Below are 27,847 nucleotides of genomic sequence, written 5' to 3' on the forward strand. Positions count from 1 at the left end.
GTCTTTATTTTAGTCAAACTAGGACTTTTTGGTCCTCCCATGTAGCTGTTGGGATTCTTCCCAACTGTCACAAATGTGACCGTTGGGGAGATCTATCGGAGCTCCCCTTTGGTACCCATTTTCTGTATAAACAGGGGACTTCCCTCTCTCTGTTCTTAATGCCTTAGAGCATTTTCTCAATAAGAGATTGTTTATTTTTATGTTCTTTGTACTCTTGTGCTTAAGCACTTTGTGATTCTATGTATCTTTCCGATTAGTGGCCTATTGTTGTGTGTTCACCTGTGATCTCACATTTCATTACAACATCAACAACCAAACCATCAACAAATGATTGCGAATTTGCGATATATTTATAAGTTTCCTTGTGTAAAGCAACAAAAAAATGTTATTCATCTATTCAAGGGCCTTTAATTTTTTTTACATTTTTCATAAATATACACCAATTATCTCCTGCTATTTTTCTTACTCTAAACACATTGGATTTTCAGAATTGACAATCTTAAAGATAACGAGATTAGCCACCCTTTGCACCAGCAAAATAAGACAGGCTTAGAGAGAGAGAACCTTGGACCAGTGGCTGATTGATTATGCTTAATGAGCTCAGTCAGATTCTTACTGGAAGTGAGTATTTACAGGGCTTCATGCTGTCAGCTTCACTTATAAGATCAATTATACTCGGAGCCCATTGACAGATTCTTGGTGGAAAGGATCATCAGTACCATGAACAGAACTAACTCTGGGAGAGCAGTCCCACTGCATGACATGATCTGCCACGAGAGCTTCAGCATGTCTTTTCATGGCATCTTTGAATTGCAAGAAGTATATGGAAGACCAATAATCTCTCTCCAAGTTCTTCATAAACAAAGGCAGATTATTAGCATGCAGTCAATGCCCTAAATTTGGAAACTGGTTAATATGTGAGATAACAAAACAAGTGTACCATTTTCATCAATTGTGTTAACTCATTGACAGTGCGACTGAAGAGATCTGAATGAGCAAGATCAGGGGTGTTCAGTATTTCCTGTCTGGTCCTGTGAGATATATTGACCTCCATGACTGAACCTATAAGACAGTGGCCTAGTGGAATTAGCAAAACAGTAGCTCATGCAATGCAAGTTCAAAAAAGTGTGAAAAAACACAAATCACATACTAAAAAGGACTGTCAGCAATATCAACACTGGCAATTGCAAGAAAACTTCAGGGGGGGTTAGAATTTTTTTTTCTCACAAAAAATTCGCAACTACTGGAAAGGAAAATTGCCAAAAGAGAAGAAAAGCAGAAAAAGGCTTCATTATAACTTTACAATAATGCAAGTAGAAAAGAAAGAGAAAAAGGAGTTACTGAAATGATTTTGCTTCAAGTGAAATTTTTTAATTACAGAAAATTGGTGATAATCTTGTTATAATATGATAATGAAAATACTTTTATTTTACAATGTCCTGATCAGTGTTGTGAAAAGCATTGAGGTGTAGCGAGGCGCTCCACCAAAAACTGAGGCGAGGCATAAAGCGTAAGCCTCATTTTTTTTTTGAAAACTTTAAAAAAATTATAAAAAAATATCTAAAAATACAAATAAATAAAGAAATGCTTTATTGATGAAATAATAACCAATAAGAAATAGAAAATCTCAAATAAATACTAAAAAATATGAGATTAACATATAAAAATAACTAAAAACTGATTATATGACTGGAAAATATATGAGATTAACCAAAAAAAGTTAAAATATACTAAGAAACTGATTACATAACTGAAATAACTGGAAAATATATGAGATTAACCTACAAAAGTTAAAATATATGAGATTATTCTGAAACATATGAGATTAACATATAAAAGTAACTAAAAAATTTATTACATAACTGGAAAATATATGAGATTAACCAACAAAAGATAAAATATACTAAGAAACTGATTAGGAAAATATATGAGATTAACCAACAAAAGTTAAAATATGTGAGATTATTCTAAAAAATATGAGATTAACATATAAAAGTAACTAAAAACTGATTACATAACTGGAAAATATATGAGATTAACCAAAAAAAGTTAAAATATACTAAGAGACTGATTACATAACTGAAATAACTGGAAAATATATAAGATTAACTTACAAAAGTTTAAATATATGAGATTATTCTAAAAAATGTGAGATTAACATATAAAAGTAACTAAAAACTGATTACATAACTGAAAAATATATGAGATTAACCTACAAAAGTTAGAATATATGAGATTATTCTAAAAAATATGAGATTAACATATAAAAGTAACTAAAAAACTGATTACATAACTGAAAAATATATGAGATTAACCAACAAAAGTTAAAATATATTAAGAAACTAATTACATGACTGAAATAACTGAAAAATATACGAGATTAACCAACAAAAGTTAAAATATAGTAATATACTAAGAAGCTTATTACATAACTGAAATAACTGGAAAATATATGAGATTAACCTACAAAAACTTTGTTGATTATGTCTCAGAAATATTTTGTAAAAAAAAAGAATTCGCCTCAAGCTTGCGCCTTGAGGCACAGAGGGCCGCGCCTCAAGGCGAGGCGTGCCTTTTGCACCTCAAGGCGCGTTTTTTATAACACTGGTCCTGGTTAAATTATCTTCATGAGAACTTCAAAATACAACAATATTATGGAAGTTTTATAAGTATCTATGACTATTTGGATAAAAGGAAAGACGATCTGACATAGTATAAGGTTGATAGCTCATTGAAATTTGAGCAACTCAAGTAAAATCCAATCAAACAAACTGATACTTTTTGCAAATTAACATGGCCTCTAAATAGTGTGGCAATTAATTAACTCACCAACTAATATGTATTGTTCAATGATGTGCCTGGCCATGTAGATTCTTCTAACTGTATCATGAACAGATATCTTACTGAGCTCATGCACTTCATCATAAAAATGTACACTCTCCCCTGCCATACAACTGTACAGAAGAAAATAAGTTTTTTTCGAGTTCCAGACTAGTTTAAAAAACATCAAGAATCAAATTCTTACATATGAAGTAACAGACAGACCTGTCAGCAAATGCCATGAAGGAATTGCGGAATCTTTTGTTCAAGAGAAGTTTATCCAAAGGGTCATTTAAGTGTACAACCAGATCATTTCCTATAGGTTGGAGAAATCCACTATCTGGTATTCCCAATGCTCTACCCATTGTACCAAATTCATGGTTTTCGGTTTTCCTCACACTCACTTGAGACAGCAGAGGTTGTGAAATTGATATTGAAAAGAACGCAACTACAAGAACACTTGTCTGAACAGAACGTGATTACAAAAGCCAGAAACACATTAGAAGGCGACCATGTAAAATAATGACAAAAATTTATATCCAGTGATCCACATTTGACATTAAAAAATCAATTCAGAAAAGTAAAAAGACTAATATTTCACAGATGATAAAAAAGCTGAAGCATTCTGAGTTTAGATGGCACAAATTAAAACTTGAAACATCAAATGTGAACTGTTTCCTCATAGACAGGGTCACACTCATCATGTGTGTCGGGATACAATGTCAACAAACAACAACAACTACGCCTTCATCCCAAAACAATTGGGGTCGGCGATATGAACCAACAAAGAAAATCATTCTGGGTCTTCCACATGAATCCTTCTCCTCCATTCATTTCTATCCAATGCCATGTCCTCGGTGAGGTTCAAAGCATTCATATCCTTTCCTATCACCTCCATCCATGTCTTCCTAGGCCTACCCCGACCTCTTTTAACTAATATATTTTCCCATTTCTCCATCCTTCTAACTGGAGCATCATTAGGCCTTCGTCGAATATGTCCAAACCACCGTAAACGATTCTCTCTCATCTTATTTTCAATGGGTGCAACGCCTACCTTCTTACGTATCTCCTCGTTCTGAATCTTATCTTTTATTGTATTTCCACACATCTATCTCAGCATACGCATCTCAGCTACACTCATTTTTTGAATATGATGTCTCTTGGCAGCCCAACATTCCGTACCATATAGAAATTAAATATCATTTTGATGATTTCCCTAATAGAGTTGATGGTCAGTTTCTCATACATTCTTCACATTAATGTCTTATAAATAAAATCCATTATGGGGTCAATCCTCAAAGTAACATGTTGATAATCTTGAGATCTCCATTAGATATTTCTTCTTACTAAGAGTTCGATATTTGTGAAATGAACACCAACCATGCAGGTGCCCCATGGTTTTTGGAGGAAACAGCATGTCTTATCTTTTCTCATCCAAAAACCCCAAGAAAAGTGTTTTCCAACTGTGTATTGAGTTTTTCAAAACCTGATCCTTTTCTATGAAGGATCTTCCCATCCCTGCCCTTCAAGAATAAACAACATTGTGGACACTGTGGATTAGCATTTAATAACCATATCCCATAGAGTTAATGTATAATTGTTTAGTTATACACTGCCGGTCCCAAGCCCGGATAAAGGAGGAGGGTTGCGGTAGGCCAGTGACAGCCAACGTAAAAAACTTAGTCATACCCTATGAATAATATGAAAATTTTGTTGGGGCGTTCCCTACTGAGCGACGCGTTGTACTCTATAGGCCCGGAGGCAGTGATAAATGGGCAAGGGTTGCTAGGTCGTCGCCCGGAAGCGACGCGTCACACCGGCGCCCGGGTGTGGTGTCAAATAGGCAAGGGTTCCCTCACTTTGTTGGACGGGTGGGGGTAAAGAAGTTAGTCCAAGACCATAAAATTAGGTTAGCCACTTGGAACATAGGGTCTTTAACTAGTAAGTTGGTAGAGTTATTAGATGTTATGTGTAGGAGAAAGATTGATATTTTATGTCTACAAGAGACCAAATGGGTAGGTGAGAAGGCAAAAGTGATAGAACCTCGGGGATATAAGATTTGGTATACAGGAATAAATAGAAATAGGAATGGAGTAGGGATTGTTATGAGTCGTGAGTTTATAGATAATGTAGTTGAGGTCCGTAGGAAGGGTGATAGGATTTTACTTATTAAATTAGTATTAGGTACGGATATTATTAATATTATTAGTGTTTATGCACCTCAAGTAGGTTTAGATGATTCCATTAAGCGTCAATTTTGGGAAGATTTAGATAGAGTAGTACAAGGGATATCTTATGGTGAAAAGCTTTTCATCGGCGGTGACCTTAATGGACATGTAGGCATTAGTAAGGATGGATTTGAGAGTATCCATGGAGGCTATGGTATAGGACAAAGAAACGAAAGTGGAGAAAGGATTTTAGATTTTGATTTGTCCTATAATATGATCTTAGCAAACACTTGGTTTAGGAAGAGGGAGTCTCACCTAGTAACATTTAAAAGTGGGGTTAATACGAGTCAGATAGATTTTTTCCTACTTAGAAAGAGAGATAGGGGTTGTTGCATTGATTGTAAGGTTATACCGGGAGAAAGTGTAGCTACACAACATAGAGTCTTAATTTTAGATCTTAGAATTAGACAATGTCGCAAAAGGGATAGATCCTAGAATTAAGTGGTGGGCACTGAAAGGAGCTAAACAAAGAATGCTTGTAGAGCAGGTAGTTAAGGAAGCTGATTGGTGTCTCGAGGAGGATTCAGAATCAATATGGAATAAGATAGCGGGTGGCATGAGAAAGGTGGCTAAGGAGGTATTGGGTGAGTCTAAAGGTGGTGCACCGCTAGGTAAGGATACATCATGGTGGAACAAGGATGTCAAATTAGCTATTAAGGTTAAAAGAGAGTGTTATAGAAATCTAAGTAAGAGTCATGATAATGAGAATTTGGAGAAGTATATGATAGCAAAGAAGGAAGCTAAAAAAGTAGTTTGAAACGCAAGGGATAAGGTATATAAGGAGGTTTATGACAAGTTGGATACCAAAGAGGGCGAGAAGGATATTTATAGGCTTGCAAAGATGAGAGATAGGAAATCAAGGGATCTGAGTATGATTAGATGTATCAAACATGAAACACAAAGGGTTTTAGTCAAAGATGAGGAGATTAAGGAGAGATGGAAAGATTATTCTGATAAGTTATTTAATGAAAGTCATGCTCAAGATCTTGGAGACTTGTCCATTCATTTTCATGAGATGAATCGTGACTTCATGCGCAAGATTCAAAAGAAAAAAATTGCAGAGGCTTTGAAAAAAATGAAATCAAGAAGGGCAGTTGGCGCAGATGGTATACCTATCGAGACTTGGAAATGCTTGGGAGAGAAAGGTTTAGAATGGTTGACAAATCTTTTTAACAAGATTTGGCGGACAAATAAGATGCCTAATGAGTGGAGGAAGAGTACTTTGGTGCCTCTATATAAGAATAAGGGTGATATACAAGATTGCACAAACTATCGTGGTATAAAACTCATGAGTCATACTATAAAACTTTGGGAGAGGGTGATTGAGTCTAGGTTGAGGAAGGTTGTCATGATATCGGAGAATCAATTTGGTTTTATGCCTGGAAAATCAACTATGGAAGCTATACATCTTCTTAGACAACTTATTGAGAGAAATAGAGAGAGGAACAAAGATTTGCATATGGTTTTTATTGATTTGGAGAAGGCATACGATAGAGTACCTAGGGACATTCTCTGGTGGACAATGATGAAGAAAAATGTTTCTCTCAAGTACATTAGTATAATTAAGGATATGTATGAAGGAGTAGTAACCAATGTCCGCACTTGTGGAGGGGTGACAACCAATTTTCCTATAACGGTTGGGTTACATCAAGGATCTGCTTTAAATCCTTTCCTATTTGCTATAGTGATGGATGAGCTTACGAGATCAATTCAAGAAAATGTGTCGTGGTGTATGTTGTTTGCTGATGATATTGTTTTGATTGATGAGTCTAGAGCTGGGGTTAATGCTAAGTTAGAATTATGGAGACAGACATTGGAAGCAAGAGGTTTTAAGTTGAGTAAGAGTAAGACAGAATATATGTAATGTCGGTTTAGTAAGCAACAAAGTAGTGATGAGAGTGTAGTGAAGCTTGGTGAGCAAGAAATACCGGTGGATGATTGTTTCAAATATTTGGGATCTATCATTCAAAAGTATGGAGAAATTGATGGAGATGTAAATCATAGGATAAAGGTTGGATGGATGAAATGGAAAAGTGCAACTAGAGTGTTGTGCGATCGTAGAATGCCATTGCGGTTGAAGGGAAAGTTTTATAGGACGACTATTAGGCCCGTTTTATTATATGGTATGGAATGTTGGGCTGTCAAGAGACATCATATTCAAAAAATGAGTGTAGCTGAGATGCGTATGCTTAGATGGATGTGTGGAAATACAATAAAAGATAAGATTCAGAACGAGGAGATACGTAAGAAGGTAGGCGTTGCACCTATTGAAAATAAGATGAGAGAGAATCGTTTACGGTGGTTTGGACATATTCGGCGAAGGCCTAATGATGCTCCAGTTAGAAGGATGGAGAAATGGGAAAATATATTAGTTAAAAGAGGTCGGGGTAGGCCTAGGAAGACTTGGATGGAGATGATAGGAAAGGATATGAATGCTTTGAACCTCACCGAGGACATGGCATTGGATAGAAATGATTGGAGGAGAAGGATTCATGTGGAAGACCCAGAATAATTTTCTTTGTTGGTTCATATCGCCGACCCCAATTGTTTTGGGATGAAGGCGTAGTAGTTGTTGTTGTTGTTGTTGTTGTATCCCACAGAGTTAATGTGGTTCACTAGAAGGGGATGAGTAAAGCATAATCAAGCTACCATGACCAGCAGTGAAAGCAAGAAGCTTGATGACAAATTGATTTTTCCTTTAGGAAAGTAGTCACACCATTATAAGCAACAAGTAAATGCACTCACCCTCCAGTGTCATTCAACCCATCTGAAGTTATTCTACGTATCTGAAGTAATATTGTTTTTCTCACAATTTCTTCTAGCATAAGAAGTGCCAAGATCTGCTTGTCACTGTATTCCAAGTAAAAGGATAATATTGTTCTAAACTTACCATGATTTATAGCAATGTACAGATCCAAAAAAACAGAACTAAAAAATCTAAAACATGATTATTAAGGATAGGTTATTTCCAACCATGGATTAATTCTCACAACTAGTGTTGTAAGTATCGTATGATACGTATCGATACTTTTGGGTTTTGTGATACGATACACACTTGTATCGCGATACGAGTGTGTATCGTGCCAATACACCTTCAGGGCACTTTAAAAAGGCCGAAAATTACTTTTTTCATTTTGGATTTTTAATACTTTTTGAGGGCCGACTTCTCCATTTGTCTAGAGGCCATTAGAAGTGCATTGTCACTATTTTTTCACCCAAAGAAGTGGGTTAAGGTAAAAAAAAGTGCATTTCCACCATTTTTTCACTAAAAAAATGGGTTAAGGTAAAAAAATCGCTATTAAGAGTAAAATTACAAAGCTACTCTCCAAAAAAAATCGTCTTGGGGTTCGGTGCCCCCCTACAACCCCCCACCAACTTACCGCAAATATTAAAGATTTATATCAAGGTAGAAATCAGGTTCTACACTCCTCCAACAAAGATGGCATAAGATGATTTGGCATGGCAATAGGGCACTCAAGTAATGAGTGAAAACCAATTGAAAATCGAGTGAAACTATTGCCATAATATTTTTGTTTATGTAATATGGAAGTATGGGTGTTGTGGCATATTTTTAATTGCAAGATATTTAATATTTTGCATTGTTCTTGTAAGATAGTTGATGTTTGATGATGTTTTATGCAGCTCATAGAGACATAAATGCTTCATATGTGATTTTATGGTTGTTTTTAGTACAATTCATCATTGTGTCATGTGATATGATTTTTCTGAATTTTTGCTATTTTTTTCTGATTTTTCTTGATTTTTCTTGATTTTTATGGATTTTTTTGGAAATTTTTTATTAACAATTTAAGATATGATATGATATGCTACGGTGTTACTTTGAGCCCAACCGATATGGGTAACGATACGATACTTACAACCTTGCTCACAACTTTAAATTAATCCACAAGAAATGCAGTTGAAAAAGAAAAAAAACATGCCAGTTCGGCTTGCATGAGCTTGGATGATGATGAGCACAAATTATGTCATCTTGGCTGGTCATTTGACTATCAGGGTTGATCTAGAGCAAGGACGACAACCTTGTTGCTTTTCTTTATTCAGTATATAAACAGAAAGGATTTGAACGAATCAAATTATTTGATTGTTTTTCAACGAATCAAATTATTTGATGTGGGCGTCAACCACGGAGAATGACCTTCGTGGCAAAAAACTATGGGGTTTTGTGATGGGGACAACTCTTGAACCAACATTGAGCCTCACCAAGATTGAAGATGGCATCGAAAAAGCTCTTGATGGTGAAGACCGCATTAAAGCAATCAGTGAGCATCAAACTACGGTAGAAGATTGGGAGATTTCACATAAAAATTTGTGCCAACATTGTTAAGTTTAGAAGAGCCAATGAAACTTTGTTCTTTCTTAAGGGTATGTATACCCAAAAAGATTTAGCTAGACAGTTTTTTTGTCAAGAAAAAAATCAATCTACTAAACAAGGGGACATGAGTGTCCGAGATTACTTTGGTACTTTGTCTCCCTTTTGGGATGAGCTTGCACTTCTTGAGCCCAAGTGGGTGGCTCCGAAAGGTGTTGAATTAAGAAGAGAATAAGTTGAGAAAGAACATTTCTTTCAATTTATCCACGGTCATAGACCGAAATTTGAACAAGGGCATCCCTTCTTCGTAGAAGGGAGGCCTTACCTATTTAAGATAACCTGGCTGAAGTGTGCCAAGAGGAAACTCTTGACATGACTCATAAAAGTGATGAGATTTTGGCCGTTACTAGGTCAGGATCCAATGTTAAGCTTTATAAGTCTCCCCACTTTGCCAAAAATAATGTCTTTAGAAAGGGTGTCATATGCCACTATTGTAATGAACCGGGTCATATCAAACCGGTTTGTCCTAAGCTCAAAGGAATAGTGACTGCGGTTGGTGAAAATGTTCAAAGTAAAGAAAAAGTTAACAATGAAGGAGACATTAAAGACACCATAAATCAAATTTCGAAGGCACTTCAACATCATCTCAAGTGTTCTTCTACTTTGGGTGTCGTTATCACAACCTCCTCATCTCCTCCAGGTATGTCGATTTTGGACTATGTTGCTTCTTTTCACATGATACTTCATAAACACATCATTTCCAATGTCCATTCATTTCCCATAACATCTTATGTTTCAACGGCTGATAGGACTTCTTTGAAAATTGAAAACATTGGAACACTTAATTTAAAACATTCTCAAAAAAAAATCGTTTCAAAGCTAAAGGTGGTTTCAAAAATCAATTTAAACTTATTTTTTGTTTCTCAAATTATCGATCAAGTATGCTAAGTCTCTTTCTCACCTAACCGTGCAAGATCTCTAGTCATGGAAGCTGATTGGGCAAGGCCATAAGAGGACCGATATGTATTTTATGTATTTTTTGTTAATACCATCCAAGTCATTTTGTAATTTTATAAATGTCGAAAGTATAGATGTTTGGCACAAGAAACTTTGCCATCCGAAATTTTCAAAGATGTATCTTTTCTCCTCTTTGAGAAACTCTTGTAATGAAAAAGTTATGTCTTGTAAAGATTGCATCTTTGGTAAATTAAAAGTCACTCATTTTTCTCAAAGAAGCTTTGTCTCTACACGACTGTTTGAATTAGTTCATTCTAATGTTTGGGGTCCTTCTCCTATCATGTCTAAGGGAGGTTTCTTATATTATGTAATCTTTGTTAATGATTTCACTATATACACATGGATTTTCTTTCTGAGTAGAAAATCCGATGTGTTTTCCATCTTTAAAGATTTGATGTAATGATCAAAAATCAATTTCTAAGTAATTTGTCTATTCTAAGATCGAATTCCGGAGGAGAATATATGTCAAATGAATTTCAAACTTATTTACGACAAAATAGAATTTGTCATCAAAGATCTTGTCCTAACACACCGCAACAAAATGGTCTTCAGGAAAGAAAATATAGGCACATTATAGAAACAACTAAAACTCTTCTAATTTCTAAAAATATTCCAAAGTTTTTTTGGGCCAAAGCCGCTTTAACTTCAACATATCTTATTAATATCACTCCTTCGTCGTCTTTAAAAAATGTTTCTCCTTTTGAAAAACTTTATAATATGTCTCCGGATTTCAAAATGCTAAGAATTTTTTGTTGTAAATGTTATGTACTTACCCACAAAAATGATAAGTTTTCCCCGAAGGCTATTGAATGTGTTTTCTTAGGATAAGATGAAAAATCAAAAGGATATTGATGCTTTGATCTATCAAATAATAAACGTTATATCTCAAAAGATGTTACTTTCCTTGAAGAAGAAGATGGTTTTGCAAATCTTGAGCCAAAAGAAAACAATGACTATTCTTTCTTATTTGATTTACTACCCCGACAAGATGAACCAAATTTAATTGAAAATAATTGAAAATATTGAACCTCTCAATGAAGTTGAAAATCAAAATGATCAAGTTTTTTACAATGAAAGAAATGAATCTCATAAAGTATAGATGAACATATAACAAACAATACTCAAGTTTATACTAGGAGAAATGAAAATACTCATCCATGTGCTTTTGATAAATTTTCTCAAAATATGTCTTTGGAAGAATCATCTCAAAGAAGGTCAAATCGTATCTCTAAAGCACCAAATTGGTTTGTGTCTTGTGAGTCTTTTTCACCACATTTTAGAACTTCTCTATCAGTCCTTTTATAAACCATCTCATTATAATGATGCTAAACAATATGCACATTGGAATGAAGTCATGGAACAAGAACTTAATGAACTTACGAATGCCCAAACTTGAAAATTGTGGATCCTCCTCAAGGAAAGAAACCCATAGGATGTAAATGGGTTTTTAAGGTAAAAACGAAAAGTGATGGATCTTTAGAAAGATATAAAGCTAGATTTGTAAAAGGATATGCACAAGAGTATGGGATAGATTATGATGAGATGTTTGCCCCAGTTGCTCGAATGACAAGTGTCTGAGCTCTTATAGCAATTGCTTCTATAAAAAAATGGCATATTTATCAACTTGATGTTAAAAAAAAAAATTAAATGGAGATCTTAGTGAAGAGGTTTATATGGATCCTCCTTCTGGTATGAGTTTAAATGGAAAAGTTTTGAAACTAAAGAAAGTTTTGTATGGTCTTAAACAAGCTCCCAAGGCTTGGTATGACAAGTTTAGTGATGTTTTAATTAACTTGGGTTTTGTTTCATGTTATACTGACACTGCTCTCTTTGTTAAAAAAAATAGGTGATTCTATTGTAATTCTTCTCCTTTATATTGATATGATCATCACAAGAACTAACAAAGAGAGAATAAATGTCATTAAATCTATTATAAAGAAAACTTTTGATATGTCTGCCCTGGGTTTTCTGAGATATTTTCTTGGTATTGAGGTGGCCTATGCACAGCAAGAATATATTTTATCCCAAATGAAGCTGGCAGCAGACTTTTGTGCTAAGTCGGGGATTTCAGATGATAAGAAAGTAGGAACTCTTGAAGTTATAAATGCCAAATTAAGACTTGAAGATGGTGTTCTACTTAATGATCCTACTCCTTATCGATAATTAATTGGATCACTTACTTGTCTATCACCTGGCCAGATATTGCTCATGGCGTTCATTCAGTAAACCAGTTTCAGCATGCCCCTACGACAGTTCATATAGCAGTTGTCATGAGAATTGTGCGACACATCAAGAATACTATCTCAAAAGAGCTTTTCTTTTTCTCTTCTTCTTCTTTTGATTTGACTGCTTATACTGATGCAGATTGGGGGGGGGGGGTAATCCCAATGATCGAATTTCAATTATTGGTTTTTGTATTTTCTTAGGGGATTCGCTTATTTCTTAGAGGTGCAAGAAGCAACGAAAAGTATTTTTGTCATCAACTGAAGCTGAATATCGGGCTATGGTGACTACAACTATGAAAATTGTATGACTCAGAAGTCTTCTTTGTGATATGGGAGTCATCATCTCAACTCCCTCAAAGATGTTCTGTGACAACAAAAGTGTGATCTACATTGCAAGCAATCATACCTTTCGTGAGGGCACCAAGCATATTAAAATGGATTGTCAATATGCTCGAGATGAATATCTGAGAGGGACAATTTCATTGCCTTATGTCATATCAGAATATCAGTTGGCCGACTTCTTCACCAAAGCGCTTCCAACTTCTCGCTTTCTGTTTCTCCTTAACAAACTTTCGGTTTTCTCTCCGTAAAGTTTGAGGAAGGGTGTTTATATATATATATATATATATATGTTTATACCAAAATGCCAGATAGTGGTATTTTGGTCATTTCACCATATATTTTTATTTTTAGGTTTTTCTCTTATTTTTATGTTTTCCTTTTTTTCTTTTCTTTTTTTATTTATTCTTTTTTTTGTAAGGGACCATTGGGGGCCCCACATAATGGAACGTTGGGGCTCCCCAACGTTCCTTATGGGAGCCCCAATGCCCCCCTCCTTTTTGTAGCCTCCCTCTTGTATAAAAAGAGGTCTCCCCCCTCTCAAATGTTGTAAGGAGTTTTCTCCTCTTTTCTCTCTTGAATAATATTTGTTTGCCTTTTGGCTTTCACCCCATAGTGGGTTTGTGTAATTTGCACATTAAGTGCTTGTGTTATTTGATTTATTATTGAACCCTTTTGTATTTCCGCATATCTCATTACAGTGGTAACAACCCCATCTGGCAAGAGCTCAGCCGACAATCAACTTGGCTCATGCAGGCCCCAACTGCCAATGCAAATTTGTTTGATAAGAACCATTGGCATCATGTTTTCATAATAAATATATTGAGCAAGACAAATGATTCTGTAAACTGAAGCCCATATGAGCTAATAATTAATAAAATCAAATTCAAATTTCGAAACAACATCAAGTAGGTTCTTTGCAAGAAAGCATACCATTAAAAGCAAAAGGAATCTAGAGGCAACTTGAAGCCATGGGGTATTTTCATGGACCTCATTGATAATGTAAGCAGAAAGCCAAGTCCCTGCATTATACAAATGTTGGTTTAGAACATTAGGAAAAGGCATTGTTCTCTAATATTGGTATTACCAGCATTAACATGCATGAAGTTTCTCATCTTTTCGACATTACAGTGCCTAAGCCTGCATCTGTTAGTCTACAGGCAACAAGTACAGGAGGAACTATTTCTCGATGAGCACATTTTCTAGAAATTCTAAATGTGAATATACTGAACTCAGTAAGGTGATGGAGGACTGTCTTCCTCTTAGTTTCACTGAATGCATGCATCACATTTATTTTCTCAATTACAGATAAAGTACCAAGCAAGCATGTTTCCGAAAATGAAGTAAGAAAACATCAGTATTTTGACACTTGAAATCATGTAATGAACAAAGGAAAATCTGCATTTAGGTCCTCGGTTAATTTTCAGTAGGCAGTGGCTAATAAAGTCACATACTATGGGATTAATGCAGGAAGATACGATTCTAGTGCATTGTATGCTTGTCTAGGTCAAACTCTCTTTCAGATATTGCTAGTAGTCACCCTAATTGAAGGCAACCTAGTCCTTATGAACCAAAATAGTTTCCAAAACAATCAGAACAAGACTAGAGTTAAACACTGGCTATCGACCAGCAGATAGCAGTCTGTTAAAATGTAAAACTGTACATATATATATATATATATAATATTATTATATTATTATATATATATATAAATACATTTTTCATTTCTTTCTTTTCTGTAATTTTTTTCCTTTACTTTTATTTTTTGTCTTTATGTCATCTAGTTCAGTTTGAACTAGAATGACTGTTGCTAGTCAAGTCCTGTCCAGACTTGACTAGCAATAGAGTTGTTGGACTGACACAGTCCAACAGCTTTTGGACTGTGTCCAACAGCTCTATTGAGTCCTCTTTCAGCTGTGTATATAAAGGGGTGCAGCCCCTCTTTTATTTTATTCAAATGCTTCTTAAGCAATTGGTTTTTCATGTCAATAAAGAATACATTTTTTTTTTTATTTTGTTTCCAGTTATACCCTTTTTAAGGGTTATGCTTTAGTGTCATTCTTGACACTTGCCCTTGTGAATCTAAGCTCGTGTTTCGAAGATCCCCATTTCATTTCATGGTATCAGAGCCGCGGAAGTACTAAATCTTGAAAAAAAGCTGCCTCGGTTTCCGTGCCCATTTGCAAAAGTGTTCGCCACTTGAAGAGAAGTGTTTTATCAATTCATTGGGGAAGATTTCACATCTTGTTGTATTGTTTTTTTCTTCTTTCTTTTTCATTTTCCTTCTTGTTTCTCTTCTATCCTTATTCTTTCTCTCCTTGTAATCGATGGATGACAATGATAAAGTCACCATCATGCCTATGAAACTAAGTGATACGAACTATGTAACATGGGCTTCAATCATGAACCACCATGTATGGAGAAAAGGCCTATGGAAGATTGTGGATGGTTCTGATTCGAAACCTAAGCTATCTCTTACTAAAAAGGAGGGAGATAAAGAGTCTCTCTATCGAAAGAAGAGAAAATCAAGGCTATTGCCTCATACGAGAAGAAATGGAAAGAATGGAGAATATCTCATGCGAAGATAATGTCATAGCTTATCAATAGCGTTGACATTAAAAAATGTTCAAGTCTTGCCAAATTTGATCATGCCGATAAGGCATGGGAATACCTTAAGAATATGTATTCCCTTAAAAATATTGCACACGTGTGCAACCTCCAAGAAAAAGTTTGAATAATGACACAAGGAGACAAAACTATTCGTGAATATTACAATGGGTTGTCCGAACTTTGGAAAGAACTTTTCCTTTTAGAACCAAAGTGGCATTGTGCCGAAGACATCGAGCTTCGTCAAAAACAACTCGATGCTGAACATTTTTACCAGTTTATCACTGGATTAAGGCCGGAATTTGAAACCACTAAATCGGCCCTACTTCACCGGGGAAAAATTCCTTCTATTGTTGAAACTATTGAAGAGTTAACAATGGAAGAAAATCGTTTCCGAAAATGTTCTTTAAAAATTGAAGACGATTCCGTTTTAGCCGTGTCTAGACCAAGGAATCATGTTCGATCATATAGGCCTCCTCACTTTAACCGACAAAATGGTGACTATGATAAGAAGAAAGTTATTTGTCATCGCTGTCATGAACCGGGACACTACAGACCACAATGTCCCAAACTTAAGGAGCTGAGAGAAAAAAGAGCTGTAATTGCTGGATCGGAGCCTAAAGATCAGGATACACCTGTTTCCCTGGCCCAACTAATGAAGATTCTTCAGCCTCTCATCAAAGGTGCCTCTTCCTCATCTGAAGCTTCAACCGGCGCAGCAGCCTCATCTTTTTCTGATCTAGGTAAAATTTCTTGGCTCCTTGACTCTGGTGCATCTTTTCATATGACCCCAAATAATCAAAGTCTATCCAAATGTGTTAAAAATAAAACAAGTGTGTCAAAGGTCTTTACTGCTGATGGGACTTCTCTTGAAATAGAAGGAATAGAAAATTTTGAAAAAATTTATAAAACAAAGAAATTTTCAATTCCAGAAATTAGACATGTTCCAAAATTAAATTTAAATCTTTTATCTGTATCTCAAATTTCTGATTATGGGTGTAATATTTCTTTTTCTTCTCATGGTTTTTGGGTACAGGATCGTCAGTCAGGCAAGCTGATTGGGGAAGGCCATAGAGAAGGGGAACTCTATTACATGGATATTTTGGAAATGTCGAAGAAAGCTTTTTGTTATAATATTCAAAAAATAGAGTTGGAACTGTGGCATAAGAGACTTGGTCACCCACGTATAGCCAAAATCCAACATTTTCCAAATCTAGGGAAATTTTGTAACTCTGAATCATTTGATTGTAAAGATTGTATTCTTGGCAAAATGAAAAGATTACCATTTTAGAACAGAACCTTTTTCTCTTCAAGACCACTTGAATTAATACACTCGAATGTTTGGGGTCTTGCACCAGTAATTTCTAAAGGAGGATTTGTTTACTATGTTATTTTTGTCGATGATTTCTCCCGACATACGTGGATGTACTTTCTCAAACATAAGTCTGAAGTATTTTCATACTTTCAAACTTTTCATAATATGGTTAAAAACAAGTTTCAAAATGATATTACTATTTTTCGCACAGATTCAGAGGGAGAGTTTATCCACAGATTTTCAAAATTATCTTAAATTGATGGCATCACACATCAAAGATCTTGTCCTTATACACCTCAACAAAATGGACTGGCAGAACGAAAACATCGTCATATTATAGAAACCACTAGGACTTTATTAATAGCAAATCAAGTCCCGAAAGACTTTTGGGCAGAAGCTGTCTTAACTGCCACTTATCTCATTAATAGGATGTCATCTTCTTCGTTACAAAATATCACTCCCACTGAAAAACTTATGAACATTTCTCTAGATTATTCTAGACTAAGAATATTTGGGTGCAAATGTTTCATATTTACTGACAAAAATGATAAACTTTCCCCTCGTGCGATTCCCTGTGCCTTTTTAGGATATGTTGAAAACCAGAAAGGTTATAAATGTTTTGACTTCAAAAATAATAAACTATATGTGTCTAGAAATGTTTCCTTTCTTGAAAAGAAGAGCTTCTTTGATTTTAGAAAATTAAAAGACGTCACTGAGTACTCCTTTTTGTTAAATCTAACATCAACATTTGATGAATATGACCTTGACTGTAACTTTGATGATGATCAAAGAATTATTGATCTTAATGTTGAAAATGAAGAAGTTCATAGAGATACTAGTATTCAATATTCCAGGCGACAAGAGTCTAATCCTCCATGTGCACTTGAAAAATATTCTAACATTCCAACTAGACAATCATCCTGAGTCTCGAGGCCTCCTAAAAAGTTTGTATCATACGAGTCTTTTTCACCCACATATAGGGCACTTATTGCATTAATTCACTCATATGAAGAACCATCCACATATTTTCAAGCAAAAAATGATATCAAATGGATAGAAACCATGAAAGCTGAATTAGATGCACTTGAAAAGGTTTCTACATGGAATATTCAAGATCTTCCTCCAGGAAAGAAAACCATAGGATATCGATGAGTTTATAAAATTAAAACCAAGAGTGATGGTACTCTTGAAAGATATAAAGCCTGTTTAGTAACCAAAGGTTATGCCCAAGAATATGGGATTGATTATGAAGGAACCTTTGCTCCGGTGGCTCGTATGACAACAGTCCGAACCTTAATTGTCTTAGCTTCTATCAAAAAATGGTCTATTTTTCAAATGGATGTCAAAAATGCTTTTTTAAATGGAAAGCTAGGTGAAGAAGTATACATGGAACCCCTCCTAGTCTAAGTATTCCTAAGAGTAAAGTCCTTCGCTTAGAAAAAGCTCTTTATGGACTTAAACAAGCACCAAAAGCTTGGTATGATAGGTCTAGTCGTGTTATGATTGATATTGGTTTTCAATTCTGTTTAACTAACACTGCTTTGTTTATTAAGAATTCTGATGCAGGAATCATTGTGCTTCTTCTCTATGTGGATGATATGATCATCACCGGAAGCGATAAACAGGGAGTTGAAACAATCAAAACACTTCTTAAATCTCATTTTGAAATGACTGATTTGGGCTTGCTGAGATATTTTTTAGGCATTGAAGTTGTTTATTCTCCTAGAGGATATTTATTATCTCAGACTAAATTTGTTTTTTATATTGTTTTCAGGTCTGGTATTACTGATGATAAGAAAGTTGACACTCCAGAAGTTGTTAATGTTAAAATGAAGATTGATGATGGAGAACTTCTTGCAGACCCTACTCCTTACAGACAGCTTGTCGGGGCACTTTCCTATCTATCCATTATCAGACTAGATATAACACATGTTGTTCACACAGCAAGTCAATTTCAACATGCTCCTACTTCTGTTTATATGGGAGCAGTCATGCATATTATCAGATACATCAAGTCCTCTCTTTCACGAGGACTTTTCTTATCTTCCTCATCTTCTCTTGATTTAATTGCATATACTGATGTTGATTAGGGAGGCGATCCCAATAACAGACACTCAACCACTGGCTTTTGTATCTTTTTAGGAGAATCATTGATCTCGTGGAGGTGTAAAAAGCAGCAGAAGGTATCTCTCTCATCCACCGAAGCTGAATACAGAGTCATGGCAACCACGACCATGGAAGTAGTTTAGCTCTGACGACTGCTTGCTGACATGAGAGCTGAAGCAACAAAGGCTTCACAAACAAAAGTGCGATCTACATTGTCAGTAACAGAACATTCCACGAACGCACCAAACACATCGAAATGGATTGTCACTACATCAGAGAGGAATATCTACACAAGATAATTGATCTGCCATATGTCACTTCAGAATATCAGTTAGCAAACTTCTTTACAAAGCCTCTCGTTGCTCCTCGATTTCACTTTCTCTTAGACAAACTTTCGCTCATTGTACCGTAAGTTTGAGGGGGAGTGTTAAAATGTAAAACTATATATATATATATAATTATATATATATATAAATACATTTTTCATTTCTTTCTTTTCTGTAATTTTTTTTCTTTATTTTTATTTTTTCTCTTTATGTCATCTAGTTCAGTTTGAACTAGAATGACTGTTGCTAGTCAAATCCTGTCCAGACTTGACTAGCAATAGAGTTGTTGGACTGACACATTCCAACAACTCTAAATAGAGTTGTTGGACTGTGACCAACAGCTCTATTGAGTCCTCTTTCAGCTGTGTATATAAAGGGGTGCAGCCCCTCTTGCATTTTATTCCAATGCTTCTTAAGCAATTGGTTTTTCATATCAATAAAGAATACATTTTTATTTTTATTTTGTTTCCAGTTATACCCTTTTTAAGGGTTATGCTTTAGTGTCATTCTTGACACTTGCCCTTGTGAATCTAAGCTCGTGTTTCGAAGATCCCCATTTCATTTCACAGTCTTGATGCATGGCATGAAGGATTGTTCTAGGTCCATTTCAATCTAATATAAGCTTATTCAATGGATATAACATGTGATCCAAGGGATCAACTAGATGGCTGAGTCATTCTTGAACCACAATGTCCAGCTAATGTTAGTCAGCGACTTATAGTGGTTGATAGTTTGCTAGGAGTTTCACAACAAGGTTGAAATAAGTCTTATTGCTAAGATACATGTATTGTTTGTATAGTTTGTATATATCTAAGTATATACTTAAGTATTTTGTTTGTATTTCTATTCATCTTGTATTTCTATTTATCTTGTATTTCCTTTTTCATGTATTCAAAGTATACCAAGGTATACTTTTTGTGTATTTAGTTGTTAGGCATTTTCTGTGTACTTTTTAGGATTTATGTTAAGTATACCTAACCTATACTTTAGGTTAGATTAGGTTTTTTGGTTATTATTAAAATGACTAAATATTTTATTTTTTTATTTTGTTTTTTCTATTTTTGGTCATGTTTTGAATGACCAACTAGTCGTTGGGGTTCGTAACAGCTAGTTTGATCCCTTAGGATTTGCTTTGTCGACCAGCCTATGGGGGTCGCATCTTAGGCTATATACATTATATATATTACATAGAATAATACTAACCTAAGTTCAATAGATAGAAAAAATAAATAAATACAAGGCAAATGAAAAAAAAAAAGAGAATACGAAACTTAAACAAATTAGAAGGAAAGTTAGAGGGACTTAGATCAAGGGCTGAGATTTGCCCTATCCCCTTGATCTAGTCCCTACACCTTATAAAAAGGGAGGAGGAGCTCACGCCCCCCTTATTTGTCTCTCTTTTGATTTTTTCTTCTCTAGTCTGTCTCTATTCTCCTTCTTCCTTCTTTCTTTATCTTCCACTTCTATATTTTTTGGTTTTCTTCTTGCATAACCAAGGGATGAACCTACACAAATGGGAGGAGAGAGCTGAGCATCAAACCACAGACACCAAACCGCAGCCACCACACGAAGCGAACGAGCCGATTCGCTTAGAAAGATCTGGTTTTTCGGCTAGAAGGGGCATTGTTCACGAAAAATGTAGGGAATTCTATTCTCTACACGTAGATCGAAACTCATAGGCACGAGTTTATTTTGATTTCGAATTAGATGAACCTTGTACCGAACCTCCCATGCGAGGATTCGGGGTTGGATAGAGGAGTTTTTAAATAAAAAACCCTCAAAAATCGGTTTTGTTAAAATCGGTTCTCTTGAAGCCTAATTAAAATTTGATTACAACACTAATATGTGTGCATACACTCTGAATCAGAGGTGTACACATGCATATACGTGTGAGAAAGGCTATGATTTAAACCCTAACAAAAAATGTATACAAAACGGGTATTGGGTTCAAATACGGGAAAATCGGGCTTAGCCGATTAGCCCAGATTCAAAGTATTAAGGTTGTTCAAATAAATAGCCTTCGTAAATTTTGAATTATGTTAGTGAAGAAGGGTTTGATCTAATTTTCCCAGAGAAAAATCGGTTCAATCCCTAGAGAAAACATTTTATTTGAAATAAAAACTTAGGATTTAATGCAAGTAGTGTGTTATGGGTTTTCCAAAAATAAAAACCGTTTCCAGTTTGTGACAATCTTAACCATGCCCCCCCCCCCCCCCCCAGTGGGTTGACCATTAGCCATGTCGTGCATGACCCACCCTCATCATGTGACGGCTACATGATTTTCATGAGTTCACCAGATCTTTGTTTCTCTAGATCTGGAATTTCTTGTTCTTTTTTGCAAACATATCCTAGAAAAGATTGATGTATATAAAAACACAAGTTCGACAAGTTCCCTAAGTTGTGACAGGCCAAGATCTAATTAAGCAATAGTTCAGTGGGCTCTTCTAGAAAACACAGTTCTTTAATTGGTCGTTGGAGCATTAGTTAGAATATCCTAAGCACATCAGCATTAAAGGGAAAATACTGTGTCGACAGACCAAGATGAGTAGTTTCTTGTGTCATAGCACTTGTTGTTCCTTTGCCCCCCTTTGCTTCTCTTGGGGTTTTTCTACCGCAAGTTCATATTTGTCAAAGAGAAGATAAAGGATGAAATGCTTTCCCATCAAGGAGGTTGACAACAGACCAAATCATTAAGTTGATTTAATTCAAATCCCTCCTGGTTTTGAGACGTCAAATAAAGGAGACATGAGAAAATGTACTCATTGATTTGAAGTAGTTCTTCACCATCATGATTTAATACAGTAATAGTTTTGCTTTTATTTTGTTGACTATCGGTAAAGTCCTAAGTTTGGGTCTTGAAATTTGTCTTCAATAATCAATCAATTAAAGGAGACATGTAATTGGCCCTAAACTGTAGTTAATTTAGACATGTTTGGTTGACTGCTTCTGCAAAATCCTCCTAGAAAAGACATGTTAAGAGGGGTTGAATATTGATGAATTAAGGTTGTTGCTATTTATCTTTTGTAACTGGTATAACTTATTCTTTATTTATAGACATCATTTTCATCTTTTAGATTCACTGTAATAATTAATATTTTGTAGTTTCTTTACATAATAGTTGCTGTCCATGTAGTTTCCTACATATCAGAAATGATTCATTCTCTTAGCAGTTCTTGTTTAACCTAGTGATCCTAGGTTATGGCTTGGCTTCCAATAGCTCATCAAAGGTGCAAATTAAACAGTATTTTTTTAAGTAGAATTTCCATCACATCCAAATAGAATACTTCAAAATGCATTGTAGCTTTTCATAAAGATTCATTTTTATTTCCACAGATTCTTTTTTTATCTCCATAGTTGTAAGACATATCTACCCAGAAAACAAGAGCAGCTACATGGAAATGTAATAAATTAAACCTGCCAAACTAAAAGCATTTCTTATTGAAAGAAATGTTAGGAACAATGACCCAGATTCTTGCCAGTTTCTTCTAGTTCAATCATGCTTGCATCTATTTACTTGCATTTTTTGTCATATTTTTGCTTCAATTATGTTGTAAAATGTATTTGATAAACAAAATGTTGCATTAGTATCTGCTGCAGGTTGATAGTTTTGGCAGTATGATTATCATAGTACATTCAAGGTACAGGTCAACTTGAGCACATTTGATATCAAAGATGCATCTGGACTGGCCTAAGGGTTATGACCATGTCAAGGTGGACGATTTTGCATGTGGCAACAAAAAATAAAACAACCAAGTTTTAAGAACAAGGGAATCTTAGGGCTTGGACATTCTAGAAATAGCATTGAACCAGGTGTTTCGCAGGTCAAAGCTTCCTAATAATACTGTCAGGAATACCTTCCCTATCAAACAAACAGGTCAGAAAAAAACAAATTGAGAATACTACCTACAGAAACACCAGATGTGATGATGCCTAACAATAGCTTCCTGAATTCATCAAATCTGAATTCAATATTCCGAACAGCGCAGGTGATGCCAATCAACGCAAGAACATATAACATGTGAAGACATACAACTGGAATTACCCACTGTCTCCCCATGTGGCAACGATTGTTCAAAGGTCTGATTATATTCATAACTGTAGAACAAATAAAAATATCTCTGTAAATAAGAATAAAGGAAAAATAGAGGCATCTCTAGTTAAAAAGAAAGTGAATATCTGCTTTATGCAAACAAAAAGCGCTGTTTTTCAGAAGCACAACCAGACCGAAAAGGGAAGAAAAGCATCGCACAAAATCCATCATATTGCAACCATGGAGTGCATGTTAGCAGGTGCAATAAGCTTCAAACTTCGATGAAAAAGATTTAATAAAGAGAAAGGCACGCTATCAAGTAGTAGAATGACACATAATTATCATACAGTCCAAGCTGAATATTTAGCATATCCAAATATTTTAACTGTACTCCAAATAAAAGGAAAATATCATTATAAACTTACCACGATTTATAGCAATGTACAGATCCAGACAACCAGACTAAAAAATAAAAAACATGACCTTTAAGGACAGGCTATTACCAACCATGGATTAATCCTTACAACTTTAAATTAATCCCCAAGAAATGCAGTTGAAAAATGAAAAAGCATTCCAGTTAGGCTTGCATGAGCTTGGATGTAAAACCCATGAAAAAAAATCAGACTCGGGTCGGATCCAGATCGGACCCGGACCCGATAACCCATTAGGGTTATAACACCCGACGCAGGGAGGCGAGGGTTTTTAAAGCCCTCTTCATCCCCCGCGCCGCTCTCCCCCTCCCCCCTCGACTGAAAAAAAGGAAACCCCTTTGGGCTTTCCCAAATCGCGCCCCCCCCCCACCCGCCCCCCTTGCCTTTAAGAGCACGCAAGGGTGAGGGAGGAGCCCTCACCCGTGCGCTCTTCCTCCTCCTCCTTCTCTCCTCTCTCGCTCCCGGCATGCGGCAGCAACGACGATGACGGCCGACGCCACCGCCCCGCCTCTCCCCAGGTATTCTTCTTCTCCTTCCTTTTACTTCTTTGTCTTCCTTTTTTCGGGTTGCCGAAGGGCCGGAAAGAGGCCAGCGGCCCCTGCCATGCCTTCCCCTTCTCCCCTCTTTCTCTGTGTACGTTGTGTAATACCCGGAAGAAATAGGTATACTTAATCGAATTGGATCTAGGACCCGATATCCGGATCCGTGAAGGAATCAATAAATGGGTGTTAAAATAAGATTATAATAAAAATTTTCAATTGGGTAAATAATTAAGTATTAGGGTCGGACCCACAGTTGGACCCACGAGGATCCAACTGAGGATCCGTTAGTTCGGGAAGACCCAGATCCATGCATATGCTGGATTGGGTATTGTGGGTCGTGGGGTTTTGACCCGGACCCGAGTACGAGTCTTAGTGAAAATAAGAACAAGAATCGTGCCTCAAGCACGATTCTTGCATTCAAGAACTCGAGAGGGTGAAAGGGGGGTTACGCAGAACGTAACCAACCCCTCTTTTCTCGGAAGGAGGAGGAAAGAGGGAGCTCGGCATAAAAGGGGGGGGAATCCCCTCAGTCAGGCTTTTAATTTCTCCCACTCAATCTCCCTCCCTCTCACGATTGGTGCGCACCTTGGAGGAAGGAGCCCTTCAACAACAGAGCTTCGACCATCCGCACCTGTCAAGGGTCTTGCGAGTGTCTCCCTACACGGCTGTAGGGGGGAAGAGCCATTAGCCTGCATCTCTTCGCGACGAAAGCCTCCAGCCACCGGAAAATCACCGTAAAAAGGTACGACTATTCTTGGATATGGGTGAGGGATCGAACATGGGTTCGATCTTGTATGAGGGTTTGAGGAGAGAGAGGTTATGGGAATAGAATTTCAGGTTATTACTAGTGTTTTTCTTTCAAGAAATCATGGGGGAAGGGGTGTTTAGGGGTAGTGATCTGGGTTGAGGAATAATGTCGGTCCAACCCTAAACCCTAAGATTCCCAAATTTGGCCGACATGGGATCGGTGAAGGGTGAAGACAGCCGGTTACGGCAGCCCAGTTCTTGCTTGGAATACCCCGGATTTGGGGGTTCTCTAGCTGGAAATCGATGAACATCGACTGGGTGTGTATGGGGTGTTTTGAACTAGAGATTTTGTTAAAACTCTTGTGCCCTGATTTGTAGTGGATTACGGTATACATAACATGATATTTTCTTTGGCTTATCTGAAATTGTTTGTTTTAGAAAATAACGTGGAATGGTAGTTTAAAATCAGGAAAACTCGATGATCTTGCGTGTGGATTTAGATCATGATTCTTGCTATGCACCTGAAAAAGGAAAACATGGTTGTGGGATTGAATCTTGTTATTGCTACATACATGAAATCTTGTTGTTTTTGAACTTAAGCATTGAATTCTTGAAATCAGAGAACCTATGGAAGATTATGGTTGTTGTTTCAATCTGTGTATCAAATTGTAGAAAAAAAAAAGTTCGGTGCAGGGACTGCACAAATTTTGTAACAAGCATAACAACAGCCTGACTCATTGGATACATTCACTGAGTACCGATGGTTGATGTTATCAGCATTATTTCTAAATGTTGTTACTGTTCCTCCATAATCGGTTGCTAAGGGTGTCGTTCTTTTGTTGTAAAGGCCATCAACCGTAAGGGAAACAGATTGTTTGTTTCTTTTCGCTCTTATTATGAAGGTGTGTGCAGTAACATGATCGGTGGATGGGCTGGATGATCCAATTTAGTTAGTCCAGCCAGCAGTCTAAGTAGTATGGACTATTTAGACAGTAGAACGAAAGGCCCGAGATTGGCAAGCCCAACCACTCCTTCCTAGTAGGTGCTGGGATTTACACAATTGCCGCTGAATGGATGAATGATAACATTTTATTTCATGATACTTAAATGTGAGCATGATTAGAATATTGTTGTTCGTGTTAATCATGAATGTTTGTTGAAACATGTGGAATGTTACATGGAAGCATGTATTGGTTAATGTCCTCATATGCATATATGGATCAATGTGGGTTTTAAAATGTGATATCATGCATGGATTGTTCTCATGAATTTATGAACGATGGATGAATGCATAAGAGGTAGGTGGTGTCACGGAGACACTTGTACATGGATGGTACATGCATATGATGAGATAACTCATGCACTTTGTTAAGAAAGTTGGTTTTGTTTCCACATTGACTGCATCACTTACACAACGTAAGATGGTATGGCACACTACTACACTGTTCACATGGTATTCGTGGGCGGGAGTCCCATACGAGTTCTCGCAGGGGTGTATGCGAGCTTTACACTTCACTTTTGCATAGGGTGTTGCAAAATTAAGAACTGAATTAAATAAAAACATAATAAAGAACAGTGTAACTTTTGATCTGAGGTCTTCCATCTGGAGAATGGAGATCTTAGAGTTTTCAGTCCTGGGGAGGCTGTGAGGATACAAAAACTCTGTGTGCGTGAATTTGGTCCTCAGAACCCGATATGAAAGTTCTTTCTCCTGGCCACGGTTTTAGGGAGAGTCTGTCACTTTACCCGGGAGTAGTGGTGTTAGTCAAAGTTGTGAGTTTGTTCGGTACCAAGGAAGAGGCACTTGTGGGCGTGGGGTGTCTCTTGTGTCCCCGACATTAGATGTGGAGGTCTAATGTTCCGAGGGTGACTCGGTTGAGGGCTATGTTGGAACCCAGTAATAAAATACAAATGGTGTGCTAAGCTACCCTAGGAACCTACTTGACCTCGGGGATTTTACCCGTTTGGTGTATCCGCGGGCGATGGAAATTAAAAAGGGAAACTTAAAGATGTATGCATTAAACAAGGGCATGCATATGAAAAGAAAAATCAAATTCAAAGGTAAGATAATAAGGAAGTCATACATTTTCCTTCTTTGCACTAGGTCATACATAATTTGAAATGATCTCTAGTTCATGATATGGTAAAGGGATGCAATTCATTTCTTAAAAGCATGTTGAAAGGTTTTGTTATTGCTATGTGTTATTGTTCTTTAGCTGGGAGTATAAACAATTTGTCACATAAATGCCTGGTCAGATTTTGCACGTTTGTTGTATCTGCACTCACTCAAATCAACATATGAAATCTTATTCATGTTCTTTGTCTCACCTGATTTCCTTGAAATAGCAGTGCTCAGAATTCTGTTCTGACCCTTCTACTTCATTGGTTTTACAGGAAATGGTGAGCAGTGAGGGATGGGCTGTTCACTGAGGATGGATGAGGGTCACAATTTGGTTAGACAGTTTCGGCAGTGGCAGGGTGGTGTTGTTTTTGTTGTTCTTGGCTCCATTGTTATCTTCAGTTCTTGTACTCTTTAGTTGTATAAAGCATGATAAGAACAATCTACTAAGATTTATAAATAAAGGATTGGTGTTACTACTCATGGATGGTAATTGTCAGTATATTTGTGGTGATGGGCTATCCAATGGAAAGTGGAACTGTGAGGACCCCAGATCCTTGGGAAGGTTTCTGCATAAAAAAAAAAAGGAGTTAGGGTCGTTACACGCTGGGAGGTCGACAGGAGGCCGATGGCCCCTTTCCGCGCCTCCCCTCTCTCTCCCTTTC

At 36.4% G+C, this 27,847-nt stretch overlaps 1 protein-coding gene across 1 annotated transcript in view; it reads right to left on the reverse strand.

Moving 5' to 3' along the window:
- Positions 1-367: 367 nt before the first annotated feature.
- RGS1 (REGULATOR OF G-PROTEIN SIGNALING 1) overlaps positions 368-27,847 on the reverse strand; it is a 39,741-nt gene continuing 12,261 nt past the window's right edge. Inside the window, exons 6-11 of the mRNA XM_090015282.1 lie at positions 23,217-23,408; positions 13,893-13,981; positions 3,046-3,284; positions 2,830-2,954; positions 941-1,062; positions 368-852 (exon numbers count right to left, since the gene is read on the reverse strand). Of these exons, the coding sequence (XP_089871408.1) occupies positions 670-852; positions 941-1,062; positions 2,830-2,954; positions 3,046-3,284; positions 13,893-13,981; positions 23,217-23,408 (950 nt within the window). The 3' untranslated portion in view covers positions 368-669. The remainder of the gene's footprint in view (positions 853-940; positions 1,063-2,829; positions 2,955-3,045; positions 3,285-13,892; positions 13,982-23,216; positions 23,409-27,847) is intronic.

This window comes from Nuphar pumila, chromosome 8 (genome assembly GCF_984573655.1).
Source record: "Nuphar pumila chromosome 8, dmNupPumi1.hap1.1, whole genome shotgun sequence".
Lineage (NCBI taxonomy): Eukaryota > Viridiplantae > Streptophyta > Magnoliopsida > Nymphaeales > Nymphaeaceae > Nuphar > Nuphar pumila.